The sequence below is a fragment of the Gorilla gorilla genome, chromosome 22 (assembly GCF_029281585.2).
Source record: "Gorilla gorilla gorilla isolate KB3781 chromosome 22, NHGRI_mGorGor1-v2.1_pri, whole genome shotgun sequence".
Lineage (NCBI taxonomy): Eukaryota > Metazoa > Chordata > Mammalia > Primates > Hominidae > Gorilla > Gorilla gorilla.
Window position 1 is genome coordinate 32,517,051 of NC_073246.2, and position 18,197 is coordinate 32,535,247.

At 36.6% G+C, this 18,197-nt stretch overlaps 2 protein-coding genes across 2 annotated transcripts; both read left to right on the forward strand.

Moving 5' to 3' along the window:
• Nucleotides 1-2,799: 2,799 nt before the first annotated feature.
• Nucleotides 2,800-2,982, forward strand: KRTAP20-2 (keratin associated protein 20-2). The gene has a single exon (XM_031005125.3). It carries the CDS (start codon nucleotides 2,836-2,838, stop codon nucleotides 2,980-2,982), a length of 147 nt encoding a protein of 48 aa, XP_030860985.1. The 5' UTR covers nucleotides 2,800-2,835.
• A 7,416-nt stretch (nucleotides 2,983-10,398) lies between these two features.
• KRTAP20-3 (keratin associated protein 20-3) lies at nucleotides 10,399-10,671 on the forward strand. The gene has a single exon (XM_004062681.4). The coding sequence runs from the start codon at nucleotides 10,424-10,426 to the stop codon at nucleotides 10,556-10,558; it is 135 nt and encodes a 44-aa protein (XP_004062729.1). The 5' UTR covers nucleotides 10,399-10,423; the 3' UTR covers nucleotides 10,559-10,671.
• The last annotated feature ends 7,526 nt before the right edge of the window (nucleotides 10,672-18,197 follow it).

The window sequence follows — 18,197 nt, forward strand, 5'->3', positions numbered from 1 at the left end:
ATTGATGGCCCCATTCTCAGTCCTCCCAACTTAGGTGGGACAGCTAATTTATTCCTCTGCTATGGACTCAGTGATATATGTGACTTGTTTTGATCAATGGGAGGTTAGCAAACTTGATATAAATAGAAGCTTTAAAAAAAGTTTGTCCATTTCAAAAATTGAAAAGCTTAAATCAATGCTCTATAATTTTTAATTTGAATTGAAATTTTTAGTTTGAACTCATTACTTTTAATCTTTAAAAAAAAAAAAACCAGAGGGTTTTTTGGCTCTCTCCATTGAAACAGCATATAAGCAATCACAATGTAGCAACAGTGAACATCATTAGTGTCCAGAGAGTCTTCTCCAAATATCAGTGTTTCTTTAAAGAAAAATAAAAGACCTCTTCCTAATCAAGGGCAGGAAAGATAAAAGATCAGTCTGGAAGATCTTCTCATATAAGAATCAAATAATTTACCGAAGATACTACTAAAGTCTTGTCAAAAAATACTTAAACCAAATTAAAAAGGTTTCTACCAGCCCATGATAGGACAACTTGACATCAAAAAGAGAAATAACTATAATTGATTGATACATGTCAATTAATTAAAACACTATGCTATTGTCATAAAGACAGACATATCGACCAATGACCAATGGAGCAGTATGGAGAGCCCAGAAATAAACCCATATATATGCAGTTATTTGATCCTGGCAAAGATAATTATTATACACAGTAGAGAAAGTGTAGTTTCTTCAACAAATGATGCTGGGGTAACTGGATATTCACATGCAAAAGAATGAAATTGGACCATTATCAAACGTCCAACAAAAAACTCAACCTGACATAAATTAAAGACTTAAATATAAAGCCTCAAACTGTAAAACTATTAGAAGAAAACATAGGGGTAAAGATTGTTGATATTGGACTGGGCAATGATTTCTTAGATACGATGTAGTGACTGCAGTTTACAATAGTGCATTGTGCACTTAAATATTTAGGATGAGGTTATTAAAACATCTATGAGGCTGGGAGTGGTGGCTCATGCCTGTAACCCCAGCACTTTGGGAGGCCAAGGCAGGCAGATCACCTTAAGTCAGGAGTTCAAGACCAGCCTAGCCGACATGGTGAAACCCCGTCTCTACAAAAATTAAAAAATTAGCTGGGTGTGGTGGTGCACATCTGTAATCCCAGCTACTCAGGAGGCTGAGGCATGAGGACCGCTTGAACGTAGGAGGTGGAGGTTGCAGTGAGCCCAGATCGCATCACTGCACTCCATGCACTCCAGCCTGGGCAAGACAGAGACTCCGTCTAAAAAAGCAACAACAAAAAAAGTCTATGAGTGCATAAGAATGCTTAAGCATATTATTTTCGCAACTGCTAAATTATATACTCATTCTGGAAATTGATAAATGAAAAAATCAACTATTTTCCTCTCCTGAATAAACTCATAGATGAGAATTTTTTTTTCTCTTTATAGGTTTCTATCTTCTACAGGTAGAAGTAATGATAGAATTGTAAAATCAGCATTTTGAACTTCTGGCAATAATGGGTCTAGGTAACTATTACTGAATGTAAAAAACTGTAGCTAAAAAGTTTATGGGGGAGATTGTAAAATGAACCCAATCCACAATCCCAGCCTTACTAAATGTGAAGCAATGGGCCACCCAGACACCATGTACATCCTAATATTATGTAATAAAATGTACACCGAGCAACTATAAAATATCACTCTTGTCAACAAATAGTAAAAATAACCAGAATCACATCAACCTTTGTCATCTACCTGTAGATGGTATGAGGGATAGAGGAAGATATGAAAAGGGAAAACAAGAAAGAAATCAGCCACATCTAAAATGTAAGAATTCTATAGGACAATAACAAAGTTTCCTCGAAACCATAAAATACATTAAAAAGGAAAAAAAAGAACCATCACATCTCTAAAAAGAGTTAAAGACATGCCTAAATGTAATGAATGTGTGTCTTAATGTAAAAAAAAGACTATGAAAATATATTTGGGAAGCAATCAAGGAAAACTGATCACGAATTAACTATTAGGGGATGCCAAATAATTTTGTAATGTCATTGGTGTGATAACGGTATTGGGGCTCTCTCTATACATATTTTTTTAGACTTCTGTTGTGCTAGAGATATACACTGAAATACTTATAAGAAAAATGCTGTCTTGCCTGGGATTTGTTTTAAAATATTCAGCAGAACTAACTAACTAACTACAAAAAATGTACAGGGAGAGAAGGAACTGAAGACAGAATATTGATGATTATTAAATTCCAGGGATGTGTTTATAAAGCTTCAAAATACAATTCTATATACTTTTATGTCTGAATAAAATTTACTTATTAAAGCAAATAATGAACAAGAAAAAAACTTAGCTGAGTCTGCTGAATAAACTCTATTGTTAATGAAAGTTATTTTTCTTTGTAGAAGATTCCCACATAATGTATGCACAAGTAATCATAGAATTTTAGACATCAACCTTTACAACCCATTCAATGATTAAATTAGACACAAAGTTGTCAAATATTTTAAGCTAAACAAAGTATGAGTAAGGGCTTTAAAATAAGAATAAGAAAAACACATTAAAGGCATTTGATCATGAGAAGGCTGACACAATAGCAAAGTCATCTTGTTTATAAAGGCTTCACATTGTTTAATAAAACAAATATTCAGGAAGTATACTAATACAAATTAATAGAAAATATGCAATCAACAGGTCCTGTGGTGGGTCCCACCCACCACTGAGGGTGTATATAAAAGGACTGCCTGGGCATATAGGGATATTCAAACTGAAGAAACTGATTCCTTGCCCCTCAACCAAATCCTCCACTCTTGAAACCATGTGCTACTACAGCAACTACTATGGTGGTCTGCGTTATGGCTATGGAGGCCTGGGCGGTGGCTATGGCCGTGGCTATGGTGGCTATGGATATGGCTGCTGCCGCCCATCTTGCTATGGAAGATACTGGTCCTGTGGCTTCTACTGAGAAATTTCTGGCAACTCGACCTCATGGTCTCTTCCACATGGACTTCCTAAATTTTCCTTCATAATTCTTCATATGAGTAATTCATTTTTCTGTTGTAAAATGTCAACATCATCCTTAAGTATCTGGAAGAAAAAATAGGTCAGATGCTGCATCTAGAGTCACTGAAATCATTTGACATGTTTCACAGATTTTTAAAAAGCTTTGTTTTGATATTGTACTGTCATTAAATTGTTGATTTTTGATCAACTTATGTGAGAAGATGTAAAATTTCTTTTAATAAACATCTCATTGAAAGTATATTTATTTGTTGCATTTTAATTCTGTTTATTGTGCATGTGTGTGTTTGCATTTTGGTGTATTGGCAAATGGAATGGGAAAGAAGAAAATATGAGAAAAAGAAAGAACAATTCTTTGGAGCATCCCAAGATGACAATGATGTTTAGGCTAGTCCAACTTCATGCATATTTCTGTTTTTCTATGAAATTATCTTTTGTTTTATTCCTACTCTTCTTAGTTTTAGTGTCAGTGTTTGAATAAGTCTGAGTGAATTTACTATATTGTGTGCAATTTATCTTTTATTTATGAACCTATTATCTTAGCATTTGTTGACTCAAATACCTCAGATGAAATAACTACTTTATTGGCAGATTCCAATCGTGTGTTATACTTTTGTTTGTTATGGGGATTTAGAATCCCATTGTCCTGATGTAAATATTTCAGAGGTATCTGTTCATCATTCCAACTTTGGATATATTCAATTAAAATAATTCAATTGAATACAGCTCTTTTGGGATACTTTAATATTTTCAAATGAAAATTTGCAACATTGCTACATCTTATACCACATGATGCTATCAATGAGAAAACATCCTATAGGGACACATTATCACAATAATAGAAGTAATATAATCCATTGTCTTAAAAGTGACTGGCACATAATAGGCCCTCAATAAATATCACTTAAATGATGAAATGTCATTTGCTTAGATGATGGAACATTAAAAAATCTATGTTACTTTAATGAATTACATTAATTCATTTGGGAACATAATATAAATTGAAGCTGTGCACACATATACCTATATCCATGTCCAGAGTCTCATTGTCCAAATGATGATGTTGTGTATAAAGGCACTACTTTAGGGAACCTGCTTGCAGGAGACATGGAGAATTCAGGCTTGGGCAGCTCTTTTCCGTCAACCAACTCTTACAACTTTTCCATCAACAACTCCTATGTTATGTAGATAATGGTCACTTTTTTTGGCTAATACAATAACAATAAGATTGGGCTAAACTAAAATACCCTTAAAAAGAATAAATTGTAATTACTTGTTAACACAAGTGAAAAATACATTAATACATTACCTACATGGATTCTTAAATTCAACTGTAAGTTAGCTGCTAACATTTTATTTGAGTGATTAGTCTGAATTATAAGGTCAGTAATATTCATGGGTTGTGCAACCAACAACAGAAGATTGAAAAGTCCCTGAACTGCGCCATTGGTGACATTCAATCTGAAGAAACAGAGTCCCTTCTCTTTAGTGAACTTTCCATTTCTGACACCATGAGCTGAAATGACAACTCTCTGATGCCTTGTCTCTGGTTCTGGGCTGCTCATCTAACAGTGTAATATTCTGGTCATACAGACTCTATCAAGGTTTCTCTTGAGCAACTCAACCTGCTGGACTCTTCCTGTTGGGCTTCCTGACTCCACTTCCATACCCACATCGGAAATACTAATTTCATCTCTAACTACTAAAGAAAAATGTAACTCAAATTCAGCATGCTGTATTTTGATTAACTGAAATCAACGGGATGTCTTCGGGATGTCTTATAATTTACAGAAAAGTTATACTCTTTATTTTGTATTGACATTATTCCTCTTCATATATGTTCTTTTCTTTTTCTTTTTTCCTTCTTTTTTCTTTTTTCTTTTTTTTTTTTTTTAGACAGGGTGTCACTCTTGTCGCCCAGGCTGGAGTGCAGTGGCACGATCTAGGCTCACTGCAACCTCTGCCTCCTGGATTCAAACAATTCTCCTACCTCATCCTCCTGAGTAGCTGAGATTACAGACACCCGCCGCCACCATGCCTGGCCAATTTCTTTGTATTTTCAGTAGAAACGGGGTTTTACTATGTTGGTCAGGCTGGTCTCAAACTCCTGACCTCAGGTGATCTGCCCGCCTCGGCCTCCCAAAGGCCTATATGTAGGGGTGGCTCTGCCCTACAGGCGTGAGCCACCATGCCTGGCCTATATGTTCTTTTCATATATTTCATATGAGAAAATAAAGTTTATGTTAAAATGTACACTTGATATGATTTGGCTCTTTGTCTCCATCCAAATCTCATCTTGAACTGTAATCCCCATAATCCCCATGTATCAAGGGAAGGACCCGGTGGGAGGTGATTGGATTATGGGAACAGTTTTTTCCCCATGTTATTCTCATGTTAGTGAGTGAGTTCTCACAAGATCTGATGGTTTTATAAGTTTTTGACAGTTCCTCTTTCACACTGTCTCGATCTCTTTCTTGCCATCTTGTGAAGAAGGAGTTTGCTTCTCCTCTGCCTTCTGCCATGATTTTAAGTTTCCTGAGGCTTCCCCAGCCATGCTAAGCTGTGAGTCAATTAAACTTCCTTTATAAATTACCCAGTCTCTGGTAGTATCTTCATAGCAGTATGAAAATAAACTTACAATGCTCCTGTAAATTTTGTTGATTATACTTATATTAATTTCTCTCTATTATTTTTGCTTTTTCTGTTTGTGTGCATGTGTGTATGCGTTTTTCAGAGTGAAGCAGCGAGAGAGAGGCAGAGAGAGAGAGAGAAAGAGAGAAGAAGAGAGAGAGGAATAGAGAGATTCTGATATCTCCTGCAGTTTTGATGGCCCTGAAAATTTGATCTGAACATCAGTTCCTTTTACCTAAGGTCATATGCAATCCGGTTTTTATGTGATTCAGCAGCCAGTGTTACATTTGGTCAGACTTCCAATTTACATTCATATAAGAACATTTTAAATGACATTTTTGCTCAGCAAAATAGTCTTTTTTCCTATCACTATATATAACAACCCCTGGGTTTGTCTATTTCTCAACACCCTGAGATTTGGCTGAATTACTTAGCACTGTGCTTCAGAAGAGAGGTAATTCGCTCTTCACACCTCACGTCATCTGGATGACATGGAGAGTATAGATAGAATCCCCTGTCGAGTGGCTGCTGACTGCTTGATATTTGATGTTAAAATTCTCGGGAAAGGATCTGTTGTTCACCAGCTCACCAGGACAGTGTCGAATGCACTGAGTCACTCCCTCCCTCTTATTCCACTGTTCTTCACATCTGACAGCTCCTTTATTTTTCTTTTGAAATCCCCAAACAGCAAATGTGTCCATTTATTCCACTTGTCCTTAAGAATCCCCATACATTGGGAAATGGCAATGAGACAACAGATTCTTACGCAATAAGATATCACTTGGGCAAAAGACGCTTTGTAATTATGTGGACTTTCTATTTGATTTTCAATAAATTACAATATTTTTCCCAAAAGTGGTTTAGCCATCATTGGATTTAAAAACTCAACACTATTAGTGAAATTCTGAGTGATCAACATAGGTGCCAAGCATTTATTTTTATTTTTACTTTTATTATACTTTAAGTTTTAGGGTACATGTGCACAACGTGCAGGTTTGGTACATATGTGTACATGTGCCATGTTGGTGTGCTGCACCCATTAACTCGTCATTTAACATTAGGTATATCTCCTAATGCTATCCCTCCCCCCTCCCCCCACCCCGCCACAGGCCCCGGTGTGTGACGTTCCCCTTCCTGTGTCCATGTGTTCTCATTGTTCAATTCCCACCTATGAGTGAGAATATGTGGTGTTTGGTTTTTTGTCCTTACAATAGTTTGCTGAGAATGATGGTTTCCAGCTTCATCCATGTCCCTACAAAGGACATGAACTCATCCTTTTTTATGGCTGCATAGTATGTCATGGTATATATGTGCCACATTTTCTTAATCCAGTCTATCATTGTTGGACATTTGGGTTGGTTTCAAGTCTTTGCTATTGTGAATAGTGCCACAGTAAACATATGTGGGCATGTGTCTTTCTAGCAGCATGATTTATAATCCTTTGGGTATATACCCAGTACTGGGATGGCTGGGTCAAATGGTATTTCTAGTTCTAGATCCCTGAGGAATCGCCACACTGACTTCCACAATGGTTGAACTAGTTTACAGTCCCACCAACAGTGTAAAACTGTTCCTGTTTCTCCACATCCTCTCCAGCACCTGTTGTTTTCCTGACTTTTTAATGATCGCCATTCCAGTTGATGTGAGATGGTATCTCATCGTGGTTTTGATTTGCATTTCTCTGATGGCCAGTGATGATGAGCATTTTTTCATGTGTCTGTTGGCTGCATAAATGTCTTCTTTTGAGAAGTGTCTGTTCATGTCCTTTGCCCACTTGCTGATGGGGTTGTTTGTTTTTTCTTGTAAACTTGTTTGAGCTCTTTGTAGATTCTGGATATTAGCCCTTTGTCAGATGAGTAGATTGCAAAAATTTTCTCCCATTCTGTAGGTTGCCTGTTCACTCTGATGGTAGTTTCTTTTGCTGTGCAGAAGCTCTTTAGTTTAATTAGATCCCATTTGTCAATTTTGGCTTTTGTTGCCATTGCTTTTGGTGTTTTAGACATGAAGTCCTTGCCCATGCCTATGTGCTGAATGGTATTGCCTAGGTTTTCTTCTAGGGTTTTTATGGTTTTAGGTCTAACATTTAAGTCTTTAATCCATCTTGAATTAATTTTTGTATAAGGTGTAAGGAAGGGATCCAGTTTCAGCTTTCTACATATGGCTAGCCAGTTTTCCTAGCACCATTTATTAAATAGGGAATCCTTTCCCCATTTCTTGTTTTTGTCAGGTTTGTCAAAGATCAGATAGTTATAGATATGCGGCATTATTTCTGAGGGCTCTGTTCTGTTCCATTGGTCTATATCTCTGTTTTGGTACCAGTACCATGCTGTTTTGGTTACTGTAGCCTTGTAGTATAGTTTGAAGTCAGGTAGCATGATGCCTCCAGCTTTGTTCTTTTGGCTTAGGATTGACTTGGCAATGTGGGCTCTTTTTTGGTTCCATATGAACTTTAAAGTAGCTTTTTCCAATTCTATGAAGAAAGTCATTGGTAGCTTGATGGGGATGGCATTGAATCTATAAATTACCTTGGGCAGTATGGCCATTTTCACAATATTGATTCTTCCTACCCATGAGCATGGAATGTCCTTCCATTTGTTTGTATCCTCTTTTTTCACTGAGCAGTGGTTTGTAGTCCTCCTTGAAGAGGTCCTTCACATTCCTTGTCAGTTGGATTCCTAGGTATTTTATTCTCTTTGAAGCAATTGTGAATGGGAGTTCACTCATGATTTGGCTCTCTGTCTATTATTGGTGTATAAGAATGCTTGTGATTTTTGCACATTGATTTTGTATCCTGAGACTTTGCTGAAGTTGCCTATGAGCTTAAAGTATCTCAAAATAGTAGGAGCTAGCTATGACAAACCCACAGCCAATATCATACTGAATGGGCAAAAACTGGAAGCATTCCCTTTGAAAACTGGCACAAGAGAGGGATGCCCTCTCTCACCACTCCTATTTAACATAGTGTTGGAAGTTCTGGCCAAGGCAATCAGGCAGGAAAAGGAAATAAAGGGTATTCAATTAGGAAAAGAGGAAGTCAAATTTTCCGTTTGCAGATGACATGATTGTATATCTAGAAAACCCCATCATCTCAGCCCAAATTTTCTAGCCCTCTTATTCAGAAAGTTGAGCATACACACCAGCTCTCTGTCATCAAGTGAAGGTGGGGAACATAAGGTTGGGCTTAAGGGAGTTGTGAAAGCACAAACAACTTACAGAAGCAATTGGCTTGGATTCTCATGGTTTCCTCTCTGCTGAGTTGTCTCTTCTTTCTCAACATACACCTATGAATTTATGCTGATTTTCCAGTTGGGGAAGGAAAAATTAGTCCTGTATTATAGATGGTTCTGCCAATATGGTATCACTGCCTAAAAGTGGATGACTGAAGTACAACAGATCAAATCAGGAATTACCCTAAAGGTCAGTGGTGAAGGAAAATTTTCAATTATTTTTAATCATTTTAAGAAATGATAGTATCTAGATTCAGCCTGCCTTTGAGAACTTAAGTCTACATATAAGTACATGATACAGACAGAGTCAATATCCCTACAGAAAAATTAATAGTCATGCCTTCTGTTATATTTGGGTCTCAAAAATGTCTACTTTACGTTCCTGTGACTTTGGAATCAGATCAGATTCTCAATGCTTTTCTTTTCTCCGAAGAAACATATCTACATTGCAGTGCAGGTACAAGATAATCAACCAAACAACTTTTTAAAGAATGCTTAAGGTGTGGAGAAGAAGGAACTAAACAGGCAAGAAAATGGCACTACTTTTAAGAGAGCGTAGCAATAGGAAAACTACAGAATAATATGTGATTGGTGGGAGTTTGTACAGAATAAATCACAGCTGATCCTTGAACAATGCAGGGATTAGGAGTGCCAACCTCCACGCAGTTGAAAATCTGAGTATAACTTTTGACTCCCCAAAAACTTAACTACTAATAGCCTACTGTTGACCAGAAGCCTTATCAATAACATAAACAGTTGATTAATACATGCTTATGTTACCTGTAATGAGAGATTATATTCCTATAATAAAGTAGGCTAAAGAAAAGAAAATTTTATTAAGAAAATAAGGAAAAAGAGAAAATGTATTTACTATTCAGTAAGTGGAAGTGGATCATCATAAAGGTCTTCATCCTTATTGTCTTCATGTTGAGTAGGTTGAGGAGGAGAAGGAGGAGGAGGGGTTGGTCTTGCTGCCGGGGTGGCAGAGGTGAAGAAAATCTGCTTAATATAAGCGTATCTGTGCAGTTCAAACTCATGGTATTCAAGAGTCCACTGTATTTGCTACTAAGATGTATAGAGATAACATCACAGCTGTGTTGATTAAGATTTAAATATGCATATAAGAAGAAGGGTATTATTAGCAAAGTGATCGGAAGAGGATGGCATTTGCCTCCTCCACGTGATGTCATCCAACATAGTTACAAAGGTTAAATTCGGCATCAGTGTGAGCAAGGTCATGGAACTCAGCATTTTTTTTTTCCTTTAAAGTCTATCAGCTGTTTGGCAGGATCGTAACATACTGAGAAGAAAATCTCAATTTTATCAGGATAGGGAGTCTTTTTTTTAAAATCTAAAGATACAAGATTAATGAGATTTTTAAACACAGGTTGGTCTATATGACAATGTCAGGAGTGCCTGTGGTTTGTCACACCTCCACTGAGACTGATAAAAGACCCAGTATTTTAGTGTTTTTATGCACTAAAACTTACGCTTGCCTCTTAGGCTAGAGACTTAAATCCTGACACAATGAGCTACTATGGCAACTACTACGGAGGACTGGGCTATGGCTATGACTGTAAATATAGTTATACCTCTGGCTTTGGTGCCTTTAGAATCCTGGACTGTGGCTACAGATGTGGCTGTGGTGGGGTATGGATTTGACTGCTGCCACCAATATGATTATACTACAAGCTTATTATCAGGCATTGACTGAATAATATCTACAATTGGGTCCATTTTCTTATGAGACAGGGGTACTGTTCTACTACACTTTTTTTTTATTTGTTTAACCCAATTAGAATTCTTAATGATCCCCTATAATCCTAGCACTTTAGGAGGCCGAGGTGGGTGGATCACCTGGGGTTAGGAGTTCGAGACCAGCCTGGCCAACATGGCAAAATCCCATCTCTACTAAAAGTTAAAAAAATAGCCAGGTGTAGTGGTGGGTGCCTGTAGCCCCAGCTACTGGGGAGGCTGAGGCAGGAGGATCACTTGAACCCAAAGGCAGAGGTTGCAGTGAGCCGAGATGGCACCACTGCACTCCAGCCTGAGCAACAGAATGAGATTCCATCTCAAAAAAACAAAAAGAATGCTTAATCATTCAATCTAATTCTAGGCAAAGAACACACATCATTAAATTCACACTAAATCCACATCAGTGCCCCAGATTAACTACATTTTTCTCTTCCAAACTGATGTTTTCATAATTTACCAAGCAAATTACTTTTTGATATGTTTCAGGAGTAGGGAGCTCTAGGTTTATTTTTAATTAAACTTACTTTGGCCCGGCCAATGTCATTCATTTTTTAAATTTATTAATTACTCACTTGTTTAGTAAGTACTTATTAAGTAATTTCTATATAGGACTTCCTGTTAAGTCTTAGTGTTACTTATGGGAGAAGAGTTTTTAAGCAGAAAAACAAATGTTTAAATAAACATGTATGCTACAACATGATAGGTGATGTAATAGCCAAGTAGGAACACAGAGGAGAAGCTCATGTTTGGATGCAAAAGAGCGAGATTGTAGAGCAAACAGATCAAAAATATTCTCATTGAAGGTTACATTTGAATAAATTTTTAACCAAGGAAAAATACATTGGAGGTAAAGTGTATGCCAGGCAGGGGAAACAAATATGCAAAGCCATGAAAAAAGTATTGCACTGCAAAGTCATAAATTGATGTTATTTCTTGAGAGAACAGTGGGCAAAGTCACTGGCAGGAAATGAAGCCCTGGGCAGTGAAGAGAAACTAGAACATCAAGGCCATATATATTTTGCAATGGTTGTACTGGATAATGTTTTATAAAGTTGTAATATTTTCCTTTACCTGGATGAGATTGGAAACTATTATTCTAAATGAAGTAACTCAGGAATGGAAAACCAAACATCGTATGTTCTCACTGATATGTGGGAGCTAAACTATGAGGATGCAAAAGTATAAGAATGATACAATGGACTTTGGGAATGTGGGGGGAAGAGTGGGAAGGGGGTGAGGGATAAAAGACTACAAATATGGTGCAGTGTATACTGCTTGGGTGACAGGTGCACCAAAATCTCACAAATCACCACTAAAGAACCTACTCATGTAATCAAATATACCACCTGTACCCCAATAACTCATGGAAAAATAAAATAAAAATAAGAAGCGCATGTTTTATACAAATAATTATGGCATCCAGTTGAAGGAAAGGTGGCCAAGGAGTATGACCACAGACCAAACGACCATTCTGGAGGCTGTGTAAGCAGCCAATGCAAGGTCTTAATGTAAAAGCGGCAACTAAGATTCCTGTGAAGGCCTAGATCAAATAGATTATTATGGGATAGAAGTTAAAGAACATGCCCATGTGGTATGAGAATGGAGGGGGCTAAGGAATAAAACAGAGCACAAAATAAACAAAGACTTGAACAGTCAACGACTGATTGTGGAACTAATGGCACATGTGATACGGGAATCGGAACATTTGGGGGACAATCAAAGTGGAGCCGCAAAAGTTTACTTGAGTACACGTAAATGTCATCTGTGGGAGGGCCAAATAAAGACTTTTCCTGGCAGGTTGTTAGAAAAATCTACAACTCAGGAGAAAACTGAGTTTTAAATATAGAAAATAATTGGATAAAGTTCGTCGTAACTTCAGAAATACAGTGTATTAGTCCGTTCTCACTCTGATCTGAAGAAATATCCAAGACTGGGTAATTTATAAAGGAAAGAGGTTTAATTAACTGACAGTTCTACATACCTGGGGAGGCCTCAGGAAACTTACAATCATGGCAGAAGGGGAAGAAGTCACGCCCTTCTTCACAAGGCAGCAAGAAGGAGAAGAATGAGCACAAGGGGGAAAACCCCCTTATAAAACCATCAGAAGTCGTGAGAACTTACTCGCTCTCAGGAGAACAGCAGCATGAGGGTAACCACCCCATGATTCAATTACCTCTCTCTGGGTCCCTCCCATGCCACCTGAGGACTATGGGAACTGCAATTCAGGATGAGATTTGGGGAGGGGGAACAAGGCCAAACCATATCATAGAGTATTCCAATAATTATAGGTGAATTTAAAAAAAAGGTGTTTGCAAATCAGGGAAGGAGCAGATAAAAGTTAAAAAGGAAATGAAAAGGGAGTCATGGCAGGAAAATCAAGGGCCCACCAACTTTCTGGGAAGAGAAACTTCTTAATCTTCCTCTCTTCAAACATGGATTTTTTCAGAAAGGATTTCTAGAATAATAACATAAATTCTGACGCTGAGCTAGATGCTGACAATTACACAGTCAATAATATTGGCATGTTCCCTGCCTTCACAAAGGTTAACATCAAGAGGGGTTGACAAAATATCATAAATGCAGTCACAGTAAAGCAACAGAGGCCTTAGTGGTTAGGTATGGGAGAGTCTCTCGAGTCCTCCATGTGTTGGTATGGACCCTAAACTCCATCCACATGATTGTCATGGGAGCAGCAATTTTGAGTATGATCTTCATGCCCTGACAGGAGTTGATGGGTCCAGATATGGCCATTTGAACAAAATGAAGCAGAAAATTCCCAGAATTTGCAAACAAAAGCCAATATGTTTTCTACCTGATGAAGCTTTAAGGTCTAACCCTTGTGATCTATTAGAATAGTAGCTATGTGCTTCTCCTTGTAGAATGCCCATTTGAAGTTTATTATAAGGTATCTGCTTGTGTTTTCTGCTGAAGAATTCTATGTATGTGCTACTCAGAGTTGGATCACAGAAAATCTTTTTTAACTTTTGTACACTGGCCATGTCAGAGATATTCCATCAAGTCTAAGATGTAAGATGTTCAGCATCCTAAAATAAACAGATGAGTGAGCTTGAAAACCATCACTGCTCTCCAGACCTACACAATGATCACAAATGCTGTGCTCTGTTCATTCATTATGCACTTGTTTACCGCAGAGTTACCAACTCTCAAGCTGGTTTGCTTTGTATGGAAGTGGATAGAACATCGTTATAATTGAGTTATTATGCAGTATCCAGAAACCATACTTAGTAAATTGTGGCAGGAAGCTTAAAATTTTCTGATAGTTTAGAAATATAGCACCATGAGATATCAGAGGGGTCATTTTCTCTAAAGTTGTGATAGTGATAACAGGTTAAGAAAAGACTGTGAAGAAATTACTCTAATACATGACAGTCTGGAGCAAAATTTCTGGTTTGGTAGCAAAAGGCAATTGCAAAAATTACACCTTAACAAGGTTGAAAGGAAAAATATTGACGGGGAAAACCCAGAACACTGAGTTCTTCCAGTCTCTTTTAAGAGCCTTAAAACCCTTAACACCTGTGGGATTTAATCATGTTTGGCTCCTTAACAGAGAGATTTTACTCCAATTCCCTGTATGGACCAAAGAGGTCAGTAGATCTATAGCTCTAAAAGGAACAACAGCTCAAAACTTAAAACATTAAATAAAACATTTACTTATATCTATATGTCTGTATCTGTTTATGAAATATATACATTTATATATATATATATATATATATATATACACATATGGAGAGAGAAATATGGTAGATAATTAAATATCCAGTCATCTGGATGGGATGGGGTAGGAAGATGATGTGTAGTGTAGGATTGGTAGGTGGAGATGAGAGAGGGTAAATTGGTAAGCAAAAGGTAAGCAATTTAAGAAGACAGAAACTTAACTGAAAAAAAATCCAGAACAATGAATATATCATGTATATGTTTACATTTATTATGTCATATATAGTACACATAGAGACTGCATCTATTTACTTACAGCATATCCAAAATACATACCAAGATAAAAAAGGCAAGGGCCTCATATGTGTAATGCAATTCTTTTTTGTCTGAAACAACAAACTCCAAACCCCCATATGTGTATATGCATGGGTGGAGATAAAATTGCATATGTATGTATGAGGAAGTAGAAAGTAATGGAAGGTCATTTGAAGGGAATGCCTGTGGGCAGCAGCATGAGACATAACTAACACCATCTTTATGCATATTTGTATTGCTTTACTTATTATTACAGATGTGCATTATTTTCTGAATAAAGAAAACATCAAATGAATGAAAAATTTGAAAATAAAGGGGTGCTTTAAATTTGAAAACTAAAGGGATGCTTTCTTTAGATAATGGAAAACTTAATCATGAACCTATGGAATTGGAGAAAGCTCTAGGGAACATAACTTTATTAACTTTTGCTTGATCTACAATGTATTTGTTAATTTTTACTGTAAAAATTGTTAGTATTTGTTTAGAAACAGTTGACACTTTAATATTTATTTACATTTGGTATACCTTTTTGACATATCCTGAAGAGAAGGGCTACTTGCTCACAGCACTCCAAACAACAGCAGATGATAGTCATAAAATCCAAACAAATGAGGTAATGTAAAATGTAATGACAATGTAAGCATAATTTTTCCACAAGCATACCAGATCTTATTCTCAAGAGAGATTTCCTGCCTTTGTTAGCACCTACTTCCACCATGCCACATTGGTATATAATTAGGACCAAGATTATTTCAGGAAACATAACACAATAATTTGCATTTATATACAGCTAGCCAGAAACAAAGTGTAACACTGTTTAAAACCCTCAAGAGTTGAGCAATGTTATTAGTCAGGCAGAATGGCAGTTTTATTTACTTGCTAAACCAATTCCATATTATGAAGAACTAATGACTAGAGTTGATACATACTTTATTAGTTTGTTTCTGAAAACTCTGCTAGAGCCAAAAGAAGGAATATAGGAAGAGCTCTGGGCATCAAATAGGAGAAATAAGCCTCCAGAGATCATCAGCTGACTTAATTCAGTGAAGACTCCCTTAACAGTTGCAGAAAACTGCAAATGCATTTAATTGCATGCTAGGTGCTTTGTTGCGGAGATCTTTACAGATTATCCTTGGCAGAATGTCTTTACTATAGAAAATTGTTAGGGAGAACTAGTTAAATAGGTTTCTGGTTGCCATAATAATCAGTAGTCGGTTTACTCCTTTTAAAAAATAGTCCTGATATAAGACAGCACAATAGTTTTCACAGTATAAACAAATCAAGCAAGCATCATTCATTTGTTCAGACAAATATTTATTGAGTGTGGTCTCTGTGCATAGTCTCAGTACGTACATGGTTTAAGCATAATGGTCTTAGTACCTACAATTATTCTTGTTATTGTGAGTTATGTTTGCTCTCGCCAGGTTTGGTTCCTCTATAAAATATAAGTAACATGAACAAAGAATATAGCTATATTTAATTTTTTATTTTAAAAATAAAAATGATATGAATAGGCTTCTGTGGAATTAACCATGATATCAAAAAAGAAGTTATATAGTGAAAACCTACAACATTCTTATTGCTATAGGAAAAACATATATTTGGGGACTGAATTCTAGCGACCTACAACCCATTTGGACAATTTTAGCACAAAATAGAAAATATACTTCAAAATGGCATATAGTATAACATAAAGATAAGTGTGAAATGCTGTAATATATTACAGAACATAACTATCACAGAAGTTCGGAGGAAGGAAAAAATCAATGAAAGCTAGAAAGGAGTATGATGCCTCATAGACGGGATGGAGAAACCTGAAGCATAATTAGAGAAATGAGAATGGTTTAGATTAAAAGAGGGCTGAAACAACCAATGTGTGCAGCGAAATACACTGCATCACCTCTGCATACTTGCCAAAGTATCAAGCTTGCCTTAAACCAAGACTTACAATCTAACCTACAGTTTACAGAAAATAAAGGAGTTACAAGAGGAACAAGTTAAACATCATGAGTAAACAACTAAACAAATAAAGAATGTGCCTTATTCTAGAAGGCAACTGGTCTAATTTTTTCAGCAAGCCAATGGCATATAAAGGCAGAGCTGTTCTGAATTTGAAGAGACTTAAAATGTATAACAACTAAATGCAATGTGTGGAACTTATTTGAATCGTGAGTTTAAAAACAGAGGGGAACTTCCTCAAGTTGATAAAGAAAAAATAGCTACAAGAAACCTACAGCTAACATCATACTTAATGTTACATTGTCATTACATTTTACATTACCTCATTTGTTTCTTTGGATTTTATGACTATCATCTGCTATTGTTTGGAATGCTGTGAGCAAGTAGCCCTTCTCTTCAGGATATGTCAAAAAGGTATACCAAATGTAAATGTAGTGAGAAACTCAAAGATTTCACACTAAAATCAGGAATAAGTCAAAGCTGTTCCCTCTTATCACAAGTTTTCAAATGTATGTCCTAGCAAATGCCATTAAACAAGAAAAATAAATAAAGACATACTGATTGGAAAGGAAAAAATAAAACTGCCTTTCTTCACAAGATCATTTATGTAGGAAATCCAAAAGAATCAACAAGAAAACCTCAGGAATTAATAAACAGTTATAGCAAGATTGTAAAATACAACACTAATATGCAAAAGTAAATTTCTTTCCTATATGCCAGCAACAAACAAGTAGAATTTGAAATTTTAAAAGAGAAGGACCCTACTATTTACATTAGCACCCCCAAAAATGAAATGCTTAAGTGTAACTCTAAAAAAAAATACATACCAATCTAAGTGAGTAAAAGTCCAAAACTCTGCTGAAAAAAAACAAACAAAAACTAAATAAATGGAGAGATGAGATATTCCGTGTTCATATATGAGAAGACTCGATGTTGTCAAGCTGTCAGTTCTTCCCAACTTTATAGATTCAATGTAATCACAATCAAATTCCAACAATTATTTTCTGGATATCAACGAATTGATTATTAAGTTATATGGAGAAGCAAAAGACCCTGAGTAACCAACTCAATATTGAAAATAAAGAACAAAGTCAGAGAACTGACACTACATGACTTTAAGACTTACCACAAAGCTGCAGTAATCAAGACAGTGAAGAAACAAACAAGTCAGTGAAACAGAACAGAGAGCCCAGAAGTAGATGAACATAAATATAGTCAACTTTTCTTTAACAAAGAAGCAAAAGTAATACAATGGTGCAATGATAATCTTTTTTTTTCTTTTTTTTTTTTTTGAGATGGAGTCTCGCTCTGTTGCCCAAGCTGGAGTGCAGTGGTGCAATCTCGGCTCACTGCAACCTCTGCCTCCCAGGTTCATGCCATTCTCCTGCCTCAGCCTCCTGAGTAACTGGGACTGCAGGCACCCGCCACCATGCCCACTAATTTTTTGTATTTTTAGTAGACATGGGGTTTCACCGTGTTAGCCAGGATGGTCTCGATCTCCTGACCTCGTGATCTGCCCGCCTCAGCCTCCCAAAGTGCTGGGATTACAGGCGTGAGCCTCCACACCTAGCCAGTGATAGATCTTCTTTTTAAC

Coding starts and splice junctions, on each gene's coding strand:
- KRTAP20-2 (XM_031005125.3), top strand. CDS start 2,836: ATGTGCTACTACAGCAACTACTATGGTGGTCTGCGTTATGGCTATGGA.
- KRTAP20-3 (XM_004062681.4), top strand. CDS start 10,424: ATGAGCTACTATGGCAACTACTACGGAGGACTGGGCTATGGCTATGAC.